General features: G+C 23.2%; 1 protein-coding gene across 1 annotated transcript; it reads left to right on the forward strand.

Moving 5' to 3' along the window:
* The first annotated feature begins 596 nt into the window (after positions 1-596).
* On the forward strand, positions 597-14027 carry LOC145834682 (uncharacterized). Its single transcript, XM_082942178.1, has 11 exons — positions 597-678; positions 1762-1870; positions 2874-2935; positions 5216-5326; positions 5557-5815; positions 6488-6520; positions 7840-8109; positions 8373-8553; positions 12159-12382; positions 13271-13439; positions 13610-14027. Exons 1-11 carry the CDS (start codon positions 619-621, stop codon positions 13698-13700), a joined length of 1569 nt encoding a protein of 522 aa, XP_082798304.1. The 5' UTR covers positions 597-618; the 3' UTR covers positions 13701-14027.
* The last annotated feature ends 433 nt before the right edge of the window (positions 14028-14460 follow it).

Here is a 14460-nt window from a genome sequence, read left to right on the forward strand (position 1 = left end):
TCTTTATGCAAGCAGGGCTACGATCTGCTAATAATAACAATTACTATCAGAGTTGCTATAGTATTAAACTTTTTTTTAATTTTTTTTTTTTATTATTACTATTTTACTATCAGTGTTACCCCTAACCCTTACCCTAAGTCGGTAGCTTTTTTTTCTTTTTGATTAATTTATTTTTATTTATTTATTATAAAAAAAATTATAATAACAATATTTAAAAGTTATTGTATATTTTTACTGTCACTGTTACCCCTTACCTTTTCCCTTGGTCAGTAACTTCTTTTTTATTTTTGTTTTTTTTCAATTTAGCGTAGCCCTGCTAATATAAAAAACTGAATATAGTGCCATAAAGTACCTTTTAAAACAATAAATTTTTAAGTAAACTACGCGTCCCTAAACTAAAGGATTACCAACCAAGGATTTTAGTATTTATTATAATCTTAATAAAGTATCAAATTATAACATACTTAATTGTTTGCTTTAGGTAATAAATTGTAAAAAATAAAAATAAACCTTGTAGAGCTTAAGATTTTGCCTCTATAAAGTTGTAGTAGTTTTATTAAATTTTAAACATTAAAACAAAAAACTATAACAGAAAGTTGCAAAAGTTTTGTTTTTAGTATGTCTTATTCCAGTTTGATAGGAAAAGCTCATGAAAATCAAGACAATAATGATATTAAGGTATGAATTGGTTTTACTCTTCTAATAACTTGAAAAACTTTATTAATAACATAGTTTAAATAATTAAATTTCTTACTAGAACAATTTTAGTTTTAATTTAAATAATTTAAAAAATATTATCATTGGTTTATTTTATTTTTTTTTACTAGAGAGTAGAAATGTTAGTGCATTAGTTGTAAAATTGTAGCATCATTATGTTATTATTAGTTATACCTTCAAGAATATCACTCACATTTTTAAGTGTAGTGATTTTATTTTGATAAATGATAATTTTAGTAGAGTTGCCACATAGTCAGGTACTTGGGATAACTCAGGCTAGTTTAAATTATTGTACAGCTCAAGCTGGTTTGACCTTTTGTAAAACACCAGCTGACTCAGTCTTGTTTAATTTTTATTTTACATAGCTTGGGCATACTTGAACATTTTTATCCAAAATCCCAGGCTAAACTTAATGATTTTTTCCTTAGAAACTTTTTTTTTACCAAATTATTTTGCTATAATTTTGGTATTTTTAGGTTTTTAAGCTTGATTAACAATAATTTTATTTAAGGCTCTTTCTTTTTGTTTTTCCTAAAAATTCAGGCTCTATTGATGTAACCAAGGTGTTGCGCCTGTTTTTGAATAAGTTCTGGCTATTTTTTTTTGTTTGCTTTAAATAGTAGTAATCCTGTTATATATGTATATTATTATATAGATTTTTCAAATTGTAAGTAAAAATAAAACTCTCTTTTATATATAAAAAACTTAACTGAAGTTTGTTTCTAAAGTAACTTTAATTTAAATACAAAATCCATTGTTATTTTTGTTTAATAAATGCTTTAAACCCCTATGACCTTAATTACAACAACGTAAAATATAGTTAATTTACCTTATCATCTATAGATTGTATAAACTATTTTTGGATTATTACAAGTTAAACAGTTTAGTAGATTTTTGTATGGTATTATAATGCTATAAAATGATAAAACTTACAGTTTTTTAAATTGTTATTAAGGAACAATGAGAGTAAACTTTTAATCATTTTTGTTTTAATTTCTATTCATCAAAACAATGCTGTATTGAAATACTTTTTTTTATAAACAGAAATATTCAAGACTTAAAAGCTCATCGAAATCTACTAAAGACAGAGGTGTTGACCCTAATGCTATTAAAAAATTGTTGATGAAAAATGCTGAAAAAGAAAAACAAAAAAGTTTTTTTTGGATTTATTTAAATTTATGATAGTTGAAACTTTATACTTATTTTTTCTATTTTACTTAAGTACTTTGCATCATTTTACTTCAAGATATGTTCTTTTCAATAACATGAAAATGTGTAGAAGAGGATTTTAAATAAATATTACTTAAGCAATTAAATTAAAAATTATAAAATTGAATGCAGTTATTTAAGATTGAAACTAGTTTTTAAAAATTAGTCAAAGTCATCAAATTTAGTATTTATTGCAAATCTTTCTCATAATTAATTTGATTTTCTGACTATTCCTTATTTTAAACATTTGTTTGTTTTAGGTTACTTGAGTTATTATAAAATATACTTTTTCCAAAAGTATTAAGTGCAATTTTGTTTTTAAGATACAAGAAATATGATATATTTTTCTTTTACAACTAAGGGCTTATGGATTCAACATTTTTACTTAAATTAACATTAGTTATTAAATGAAAGCATGAAGTATGAACTATAGGTCAGTTTTTATAAAGAACAAAGTACTAGACTCTTTTGAAATACAGTCTGTATAAAGACATACAGTATTTTAACGAAAAAAATAGTAAAAGTCTATCTTCATTTTAATTTTTAAGTAAGTAACTTCACATTTTTTAGAATTTTTTTTAAGTATACACCTAAAAAAATTTTAATATATTTTAATATAATGAAAAATATAAATTTTATGATAAAAAATTTATAAAAATAAATCTTTACTTCAGTTGATCTCATTAGAAATACTTAGTTTAGCTAACATATGCCCTTTACTCTTTTGAAAAATTATAAATTAGTTTCTGAGATATAAGAGTACAAAGTTTGAGAGCTTAATAAGTGCTTTATGGGTGGATTAAAAAAAGTTTCATTAAAAAACTATCTACTCCTACAGGTTATAAGTATATGTACTCAAACTTTTCTTAATTTAATTTATAAGTAAGCAGTTTTATTGTAATATTTTGTTTGCACTAAACAATGAAGTTCATTTTTATTTTTAACAGTAAAAGAAATGGAAGAGAATAGAAAAAGACTTCAAGCTGTAAAAGAAAAAGTAAAGAAAAAAGTAATAATATTGTTGTTTATACCTTAAAATTGTAAACCATATATATGTCATAATAATTATTTAAGTAATTAACAAATTTATAAAATCTCATTTAACCTCTATTAGGATCCTTTATACTAAATGGCCAAAGTCACGAGAGTCAAGGAATTAAATATTTTGAGAAAAAATCATGGATTTTTTTTAATTTTTGATAATCAAATTAAAAAATGATAAAAATCATGGATTTTGAATGATTTATTAACACCATGGAAGTTTTTATTTATATAAAGTAAAATTATGAAATTTTATAGTTGTAATAAATTATATTAAATAATGTCATAATGGTAGTCTTTCATAGAGAGTGAAACCACAGTTGTCATTAGTGCTGTAATTGCTGTTTTTAGTTGTGGCATTCAGTTTAGTGCTATTTGCAGGGTTGTCACATACTTCAGCTAGTTTTTTAAACTGAAGCTAGTTTAAAGTTTTTTTGAAAAAATCAGACTAGTAGAAAATTATAAGAGGTTGAGATGATTAAATTTTCAATATAACATTTTTTTTAGTAAAATTATGGGTTATAGTTTAATCTGTTTTAACTTTATAGTTCTGTTTTAAAATATTAGCTAAAATTTTTCACTGTGGCTTGCTCTACTTAAAAATATTATTTTTGATACTAGTAGTTGACTTGAGTGCTGAAATTAAGATTTTGACCATAACAAAGTTAGTTTCTGCTATATTCTGTTCCACAGATAAATAATAAAATATATAATTTGAAAAACTTGTTCTATTACTTTTATATTTATAAACAAGTTACTTATCATTTAAATATAATTATATAAATATGTGTAAAACTTAAACAGAACAAAACTGTGCCTATTGCTCAAAAAAAAAGCGCTTGGGCTGCTCAGGCTAGTTATTATGACTTGATCAGTTTTTGACCATTAAGACTAGTTTTATTCTTATTCTTCAAAGAGTGACTTGTAATTTATGATTGTAAAAATATTCTAGCTATTATGAAAGTTTCCAAATTATAATATTAGTTAAGTGCTTGTTTTCAACAAGCTTTTCATGTTGTTTAACATCAGAGTTATTTTTTTTTTTTTTTTTACGGTTTGTTTATTTTTATTTAACAAAAACTTTTCTCATAGAATCTAACGTTATTTAGAAAAAAATCAAGTTACAACTAGTATTTTAAAATACTACACTACATAAAAACATAATAATTGTTTATGTTAAAAAAAAACATTACAATACTTATTTTAATTTAAAATACGAAGACCTGTACAATTTTTTATGAAATGTGTTCATTTTTGTGTGAAAATGTTTATTAAAACTGATATCTTTAAAAAATGTGTTGAACAGTTCTTTCAGAGCTTAAAAAATGGTTTTATAATAAACTCGTATAAATCTTATACTTCATAAGTATTTCTTTGGTTCTGAGATGAAAAACATTCAAATAACATTTTATTATTATAATTTACAATATTTATATTCGATGAATAAATTAACTTTCGTTTTTAGTGCTATGGAAATGCTTGTTCTATACAGAAAGTAATTGAGCAAATGTTAAATTTTTAAAATAACCTGTCAAACTTATAATATTTTCAGTTTTTAATTTAAAATTTGTATTTAATTTTTTCTTGGTACAAATTAGTGTTTTACTTAAAAATTTGCATAGTATTTTTTCGTTGGTACAAACTATAAAGTTTGTGTGTTTTTATTTTAATTTTACACAATGAGTAAACAGCTAGTTTTAAAATACACCATATATTATTTTCCTTTTTTCATTATATATTCAAAGAAAATTTGTACTAAATGTAAGTTAGTTTTTAACTGTTGCAACTATTCAAATAAGCATTTAAAAAGAAAACTTTTAGATTTTTATAATTAATTAACAACTTTATTTGAATTAACTTTTACTATTTGTATAAAAAGGTTAATTTTTTTATTTTCATCCAATATGTTGCAGTCCTTTTGTAGAGAAAAGTATTTTTTTACAGATTTTGAGTAGCATTCCAAAATATATACAGTAATTAAGAAATTTTTAGATCTCTGTTATTAAAAAATAAGAGATTAAAATTAGTAAGAATAATTTAGTATAAATATTGTTAATTTTTAAGTATTAGTTCTCAGGACATAATAAAACAAGTCATTAAATTTAACGTTTCCACTTAAATTTATAATAAGTATTAAATTAATTTTAATTTTATTTAATACATTGTGTTGGATCTTAACTTATAAATATAAAAAATATTAAGTAAATAAATACTTCATTTATAATATCTACTTGAATATTTATAACAGAATAAAACCAATAATGTCCAACAAAAACCACCTAAAACTCATAATGCTGTGAAGTTAAATGAAGACCAAGACAAGAGACATAAACAGTTTATGAAAAATATGTATAAAGAAGTTAGTATCTGTACAAATTATATCATTTACTATAACTATGGTTTTTATTCACAAAACTTATTTGTCTATTCTTATCATTATTGTTTTAGAATTCAGCTTTGAAAATGCTTTTAATTGAAACAAAAAATCTGTTTTAGTTATGCTCTAAATGTGATCAAAGTAAAAATAATAATAAGTTCAATTGAAGTAACTATTTAGTCTAATTAAAATCAAACAGCTTTTATTTCTAGAAGGAGCATATAGCAAGAAGCTACCAAGCAAAGCAAGAACCGAAGAGGACGCTCACCAATCCATACATGCCGTCCAGTAGTAAAAGAAAGCATCCGAAATACTCAAACGACGATGTTCTCTCATCTTCTCCGTCTCCTGAACGTAAGGTTGTCAAAAAGAAAGTCCAATCAGCTCCTGTTGACTTCATGCAGCTTATGAAAAATGCCAAAAAGAACCAAAATAAGATAGAACAGAATGGAACTTACTCGTCTGGCGAAGGTAATGTTTAAAATTAAGCTATGTATAAAAAAGTATAACTTGTTGAGCTTTTATGAGGTAAAAAAAACTTAAACAAGTATATGTAGATAAAAATGTTTAGCTAATATTTTTGTAAATATGCTATTGTTTTTATTCAATTGAAAAAGTTTACTTTATTATTTAATTCGCTTATAGATATGTTTGTTCATACAAAAAAAAATCTTTGTATACGTTCCTTGGAAAATTTATTTTTAAAAGATTTTAAATAAATCATAACAGTTGATTAATAAGTTTCTAGAACTTATTTTATGATTCCATTTGTGTTTTTTTGAACCCTAATTGGAGCAAATTTTCATAAATATTACTATATTTTTCAATAATACTCATTATGTGATTATATTTAATTATTATCCTGAAAACAATTAATTTGCATCCTATTTTTTTTTTACATACTAACCTGTAATAAATATTACTTTTCTAAAACTATTAGTATTATATACAGTGTTTTTATTTTGATAAAAAGTCACTAAAAATAAGTATTCTTCTTAGGGTTGTACATTATACTAGTGCACACTAATAAAATTATATTTTTACTTACTTTCTTCGTAGAAAGTTTGGCTGTTTGTAATACAGAGTAATGTCATCTGTCTGGAAAATAATTTAATTTTTGTTAAAAACTATTTATTTTTATAGATATAGAAGATAAGAATGGAAATGAAAATTGCAGTGAGTTGCATTTTTAATTACTGTTTTCCATTCAAAATTTTAAAAATGTTTATAAAAGGTTTACGTCAAACATTAAATTAGTTTTAGTTCGAGTTTTTTATTAAAATTTAAACGATTGTATTATACTAATTTCAATCTCATCTGTTTTTAATCTGTCTTACTTTAAGGGCACAGGGGGGTTCGTCATTTTTTTTAACTAAAGATAACATTGCTTATTATACGAAAGCTTAAAGTAAAAACTACAAGCCAGTTTTTAAAGAATCAAAAAAAATTATTTAACTTTTGAGATAATGTAATTTTTATAAAAAGTTTCCGATACAAACATATGGACTGCAAATTTTTGGGAGTCAATTTTCTAGGAAATTTAAAAAATCACTAAAAATATATCTTTTTCTTCATTTTTTGAGCTAGAGACCTCAAACTTTCAGAAAACGTTCCTTTTATAGTTTAAAAGATTTTAAACGTTGGAACTTTTAAAATATTAAAAAATAAAATTTTTAATTAAAAAAAAACAAAAAAAAAAGGTAGTTTTTTTCAATAAAAATTTTATTTAAAAAAAAAAATCCTGCATTCAATCTATTTAAAATTTAATAATACACTTACTGTGAAAATTTGAAGAAGATTGCTTAAAAAATAAAGGAGAAGTTAGATTTTTAGTGAAATGGTCTTTTTTCGCGTTTTTAGTTTGCGCCTTTCATAAGGAACCTATTGAAGTCACCAACTTCGATCGCTCATATCTCAAAACTTACTTTGAATTTTTTAAAGCGGTCAAAAATGTCTGATAGCTCAGATAAAACTCCATAAAATAAGATCATTTTGTAAAAATCTATGTCAACACCCCTATGCCCTTAAACACCATGTAAACTTATATAAGTCATTCTAAAATTTCACTGAATTAAAATTTTGAGTCTAAGCTTTTTATCGTATCAGAATAATTAAGTTGGTCTTTAATTATTTTTAGTTGTTAACTTTTTGGTGACTCTCACAAAATTAATAACTTGAAAGTATTTTTTGATATTTATATGACTACATATAAGGTTTGTTTAAATTTGTTTTAGGTCATTTTTATTTCTAAGTAAAATTATCTTCTTCTAAATTTTTTTTTCTCATTTATTTTCAGGCTTTTCTGTTATATGTATTTGAGTTTTACTTGGTTAAAGTTATAGTAATAATATTTTAATTGCTCAATTGTTCCTAATATGTCAGTTAAAACTATGCAAAAATATTTTTAACTTCATTAAAGTTGTTTAAAAACTGTTTTTTTTTTCTATCAACATCATTTAAAGGATACACTAAAATGTTTACTGATATATCTTCAGAAAAGCGTAAAAACACTTCTAATCTGGAAAAGAGTTTCAGAATAGGTAAAATTCCAAAAAAAGAAGGAGTTTCTGCGACACCGTTGACAGAGGAAGAAAAAAGAAAAAAAGCCAAGCTAATGGCCAAGCTTATGCAGCAAAATAAAGCTAAAAGTCTGTATGAAAAAGAGCAACGAAAGAGGGACAAAAAACTGATGAAAATGCCTAAAATGAACGTTTCTCTGAAGCCTGTTGTGCTTAAACAAGAAAATAAAATCACAGACATATCTGGTTACTAAAGTTTTAATATTCGAACGAAATAGTGTTTTTAAAAATAACTTAGTGAATACTGACTGTAAATTAAGCAAAAAAATTAATAATTTGAGAATTTCCAAGAAAAAAAATTTAATTATGATGTATATACTTATTTATTTAAATTAATTTTTTGAAGTATGTTTTTAATTTGTCAGCATCATTCTTATAAGTAAAGTTTTTGGTTTATTTTTTAAAGTATATTTATTAAATGGACTGTTGTGTGAACTTCTGAAATACAGACGGGATAGTCGTGCCTTCATTTTCTAGCAACAATAAGACAAAAGCACCTAAACCGAAGAAAAAACCGAAATCAGAGTTTAAAATGAATCCATATATGAAGGCCATGGTATCAAAACGTACTGAATCGCCATGTGATGACAAGAGATCCTCTAATAACAAATCTTCAGTTAACAATTATAAGTTTGTATGGTTAATTATTTTTAAGACTTATAGCTTTTTATTTAACTATAGTATTAATTAAGTACATAAATTTCTACGTGTATTTATTAAGCTATTACTGCTTTATAAATAATTTACAAAAATTGTGTATGAAGTTAATTTTTTATTGAAAAAAAAAGACAACAACAGGTTTTTTGGAAATTTATTTTTCAGTATTGTTTGCACGTTGATTTTATAGGTTGATATTCCAATTTTATTTTGTTTTCGAAACTACTATAGTATTTTTCATGGTTACATGACAATTCAAATTTGGACAACTCAAATTTCGTCAATTCAAATTCTTAAAAAAAATATTTAAAAGACTATATCTCGTTAAGTAATATAATTTTGACAAAAACAAAAAATACGTATGTAGATCTTATTAATATCTACAAGCCACTTTTTTTCATATTTTTAAAATCGAAAACACTTTTAAAGATATTCTAAAATTACTAAAAACTACTATGTTTTTTACTTTATTTAAACTATATCTCAAAAAATATTTAATGTTTTGCGAAAGAAAAAAGTGGCTTGTAGATATTAATATAACCTACATATATAATTTTTATATTTCACAAATATACATTACTTTTTTATTTGTGACTGTTTCACTTTTTTTTAAAGAATTTGAATTGTTGGAGTTTGAATTGTCCGAATTTGAATAGTCATGCACCCATTTTTCATATGTTAAAAGTAGTAATTTCTTTTGGTTCTTGAAATTTTGATCATGGTAAAACTTTGAAATTATGTTATGGTAGTTTACATGAACTAACAGTTTTTGTTTTTAAAAATATTATTCTTAAGTTTTTTAATCTTCTATAAAGTAAGTACTAGTTTGTTGGTCATACTATTGTAATATATACATAAAAAAATTGTGCCATAAAATATAAAAAAAGGAGTATATCCATGCTTTAAAAAAATTTATTACTTTATGTTAAACAATGCGTACAAAATGTAAACTTTTTATGTGTATACACTTAATAGCTTTGCTACTATTGATTTAGTTTTTAGATAGTTTAAAGAATTGTATGGAAATAAAAATAACGGTCATTTAGATTAGTTAAATACGTAAAACTTAAAAATTTATTTAAGAAGTTACGACTTTATTCTGAAACACGTTTTTTATTTTGTAAGTTTAGATTAGTGTTTTTTAAAACATGTTCTAGTTCGGTTACGAACTTAAAAAAAAAATTATATGTTTTTTCTCGTAAACTTTGCAATTTTATTAGCTAAAGGTGCAAATTAAAGTTATGAATTCAAGTTTATACACTTATTCTCTTTAAAATTTTAATTTTAGAAAAGTTTATTTGATTTTTTTATTTAACTTTATATTAAATGAAACAAAGTATTTTAGTATTAAAGTTTTTAATATATACAATATTTTCTTAATATTTATTGATTAAAATTATATCAACAAATAAAATTTCAAAACTATATTTACATATTGTTTTATTCATTTCAAACTTTTTCTAAAATTTTTGAATCTATTTTTGTTTTTATTTTCTACAATAGCTTATATAATAAGATTTAAAGAGATGTTAGGTTTTCAAAACTTTTTGTTTATTCTATTCTAAATTTTTCTAGCCGGTGTTATGTTTTTAGTAGAAAAAGTAATTAGTATACCATAATTTTTATAAAAAGTAACCATAGGCCACGTACTTAAATTAAATCATTCAATAAAAAATACAAATACTCTTAACAACTAAATCGCATTCAAATAATTATTTATAAGCACTACTGTATATATTTTCCATTTTAACTCTAATTTCGGGTCAAATGAATATTGTTTTCAGAACAGAGCTGTCTAATATCTGATTAGTTTCGAGCGATCTGTAAAGATAATGTTAGATAATAACATGATATGATGTGCTACATAAGTCTACAAAATAAGTTTTTTTTTTTTAATCTATCAGTACTGATTTTTTTTTAGTAGTTAGTTCATATAGTTATTTGTCTTAACTAAAAAATATTGCTCTATTTACTGAAATTTAAAGAGCTTATTTAAATAATAATGTGCAAATTAAATATTTTATTTACTACCAGGTTTTGGTGGCAAAAAATTACGACCTTTTTAAGTATAAATAATAGTAAACTGTCTAATACTTAGTTCATAAATATTAAAAGCATTACAATTTAACAACACAAAAATATAGCATTTATAACTTGAAAATTAACAATAATTCAAATTATGGCAATTCTGCTACTGTATACTGAAATCAAACTAAGAGCACTATTCAAAGAACTTTTTATAAAAATGCTCAATTTCATTTGAAATGCTTAAGTTGTTTTAAAGCTAAAATACACATAAAATGACAAGAAGTTTCGCTTGATGGACCGTACTTTGCTCAGTCGTACTCTATATTAAAAGCCTACTTACTTAGTCTACAGCATTCATTTCAGCAGTTATACTTTTATTTTTGATCGAAATCACACTAAGAACAACTATTATATGTTTATTGATGTATGTTCAGGCACGCAAATGTATTTCAAGTTGATTTAGATGTAAAAGTTAGAATTGTTGTATATATTTATATACTTTTATTTTAAATAACATTGGGTTTCTCTTTTACTGTTAGTATTAAAAATATATTTAAATGTCTTATAGCTTTTAACAACCATTAAAAGAGCATATAAAAAGTGTAAAGATAAATTATGCCACAACTTTTACCGAAAGCTTTTATAATTTTAAATATTAAGAAACTTGGTTTTTTATGTTATTTAATTATATATATCTAAACTAAAGATTTTATTTCTTGGATGTTGTTTGTATAAAAAAATCTTTGTAATTACTTTAAAAATTTGAACACGACTTATAGTTGTTGAAATGTAGATAACAGACAAATATGCCTATGTTTAAAATTTTTTATACTAATTTTCAGTTTTATATTAGATATGATCGTTTCTCGTAATATATTAAAAAAATACAATGTTAGTTTTTTAAACTTTTTAAATTTTTTAATTAACCACTAGGAAAGATCAATTATTTAAAACTCAGAGTGTAAATTTCCTTTATGTTGTAAGCAATTAATTTCTCCATTTTTTCTTTTATTTTATACATCGCAATATTAAGAGATATTAATACTACAAAATAACAAATATTCTTAAATATATACCGCAGTTATATCTACAACTTAAAGTAAAAAAACGATATTCACTGTAATTATTTTTGTGTTAGCTACTGACTTATACATTAGCTTGAACTTTGCACCGTATAAAAATATAAGGTTATACCAATATGCTTAAATTAAGTTTTAAAGAATTAGTACTGTCAAAAATTTATCATGTGTATTGTCTTATAAAGAAACTAGAATTTATTTTATCATTCAAATACTTATTTTCTAACCTAATCTTAGCTAAAAATATTAACCTAAAGTTGTTTTAAAACTATGATGTAATTTGTAAAGTGACTTTTACTCACTTGTTGTCTTAAAAACTAATGAATTTTGAGTGTTACTTCTAAATGAATTTTCTAATTAGTTTATTTTATCTTGTACTTTAACTAAGTTTGATTAGTTTCAGTTTAATTCAGTTAGCTATTTTTGTTTGTTACTCTAAATATAGTTCCACTAACACATCATACTCTACAGAAAATCAGTATACAACATACCATCAGGAACCGTTTCCAGCACTACAGTCAGCGAAACTAACCGACAGACTAGTAATTATGGAAATTCCAATTACAACGAGGCAGTTTCCAGTAGACCTTATTACCAAAAGTCTCACAAGCGACCTAAAAAGAAAAATAAAAGTTTTCATATAAATCCTTACATGGACAATCTTGACTCAGATGAATATGATAGCGATATGGATGGTTATTTTTTATTACTTTTATTTATATAACAAAAACATAATTTTAACTATTTCAAATAGAACATACTTGAATATATATGTTTTTGAGGATAACACATTATTTAAGTTCGTTTAGTTTATTTATTTTTATTTAACGAACGGTCTGAAAAGATAAAAGCAGCTAATAAAATACGAATTAATGATCTAAAATTTGAAATTTTACTATATAACTATTAAAGTTGAATTTTGTTTTAATTCATTGTTCAGAAAAATTTTTGATAGTTTATTAGTAGCAAGCTTCAACACAATTCTACAGTTTTAGACACCAAACTTTAGTTTGGTTATTTTTCTGATTGTTTTTAAATATAAATTCAATACTTATACAATTTAAGAAAAAAATCAGTATGATAAATGTATAATCAACAGTTGTCAACAAAACTACATTTTAAAATGGTTTTTTGATTTTTAAATAAGGGATTTTTTTAACTTACAAATGTAAAACTGATACAAACAGAGTTTCTTATAGTTGCCCGGCCCTAGGGCCGAGATTAAAAGAGTGTGTTTTTATTTTTATTGAATTAAGCATTATGATGTTAAAATTGTTAGACTGCTTTATTTAAAATACAAAAAATTATGTTATCAAAGTAATATACTTCGATTTATATATGTGTAAATGTTAAAACCTGTAAATTTAATAAGAGCATTTATTTACTAAATTATTATTTTCTTAAGAGAATTTGATATATCTAAAACTAATTCGTCTTACAGCTCGTATTTTTTTGTTTTTATTTGTTGTATGAAATCTTGGCATATAAACTATAAATTTATATAAAAACCAAATAAAAGCATAAAATGCTTTAATTTTTTTATTAATTTTTTAAAAGTTACTTTTGAAATCTTCATTTTATAGACTTCATATGCGACGACCAAATCGAAGGTGCTGAGCAAGTGAACTACAGTAAGTTTATAAGAAAATTTACCAAGTACGATCCTAGAAAGTTTAAGCATGAAAGTGAGTACGATATTGCTCAGATGGAAAACAAATCTTTCAAGTCAATTCAGAAAGAAGAAAGTAGGAGGTATGTCTTTGATTAATTTGAAAATATCTGCATAAAGTTGTTGCTAAAGATAACGAACTTAACATAGACAAGCATTTTATAAGTCTTGTTAAGTTTGTACTTGGTTTTATATGCTTTGTAATATTAATTTTATATAAATTATATAATAAAGTAGTTATTTGTTATTTCAGTTTACGCATAGCCAAACAAGAAGATGCAATTGAAAGAGAAAGAGAACTGAAGGAAGCTAAAAGAAAGCTTAAGAAGTTGAAAAGAAGATGATATTACATTTATTAATTCTAGTTTAATTATTATAGCAAATTCTTTTCTTTCTTTTATTTATGCATTAATGCAATATTTATGCGTTTATTACATTTTGTATCAGGTTACTCTTCCACAAGTGTTTACTTAGTTGTAGTATATTTTAGAAGAAATAAAACATTAATAAAAAACAAACAGTTAAAGAGTTTGTCTTTATTTTTTGAATTCAGTTATTTTTATTGTTTATATTCGTATCTAAATTAATGAAAAAAAAACTAAAGTTTTAACTTCAATAATAGTTTACTTAGATATATTTCAATTAATCGTAGTTTAAAGAATTAAAAAACAGGTACTAATGTTCAACTAATTGCTTACTTTCATACTGACTTGAAATGATTTAATATGGTATGATATTGTTCCTATCTTATTAATCTTGATAGTAAATTAGTTTTTTAATAATCTTTTAACTTTAATATGAAAAAAATTTAGTAAACATTTTGATTTTTAATATATACTTATGTAATATTTGTTCTACTAATCTAATTTAAGTACATTCTTTTTTATACTCATGTTTATTAATTAAAATTCACAGTTATTGTAGTATACAGATAAACTTTTTTTTTTCAAATGATGGTGTGTTTTAGAATTTTTCTTAGTAATATTTACTTTAACACTTTCTTGTTTTTCATTTTTTATAGCAACACTTGGTATGCCTTCCACTCTTGACTGTTTAAAAATTTTTAAAGCCTCAAAGTTTCTTTTCAACTTCGGTTTTGAATCC

The sequence above is a fragment of the Thalia democratica genome, chromosome 4, assembly GCF_965202585.1.
Source record: "Thalia democratica chromosome 4, ktThaDemo2.hap1.1, whole genome shotgun sequence".
In the NCBI taxonomy this organism is placed as follows: Eukaryota; Metazoa; Chordata; class Thaliacea; order Salpida; family Salpidae; genus Thalia; species Thalia democratica.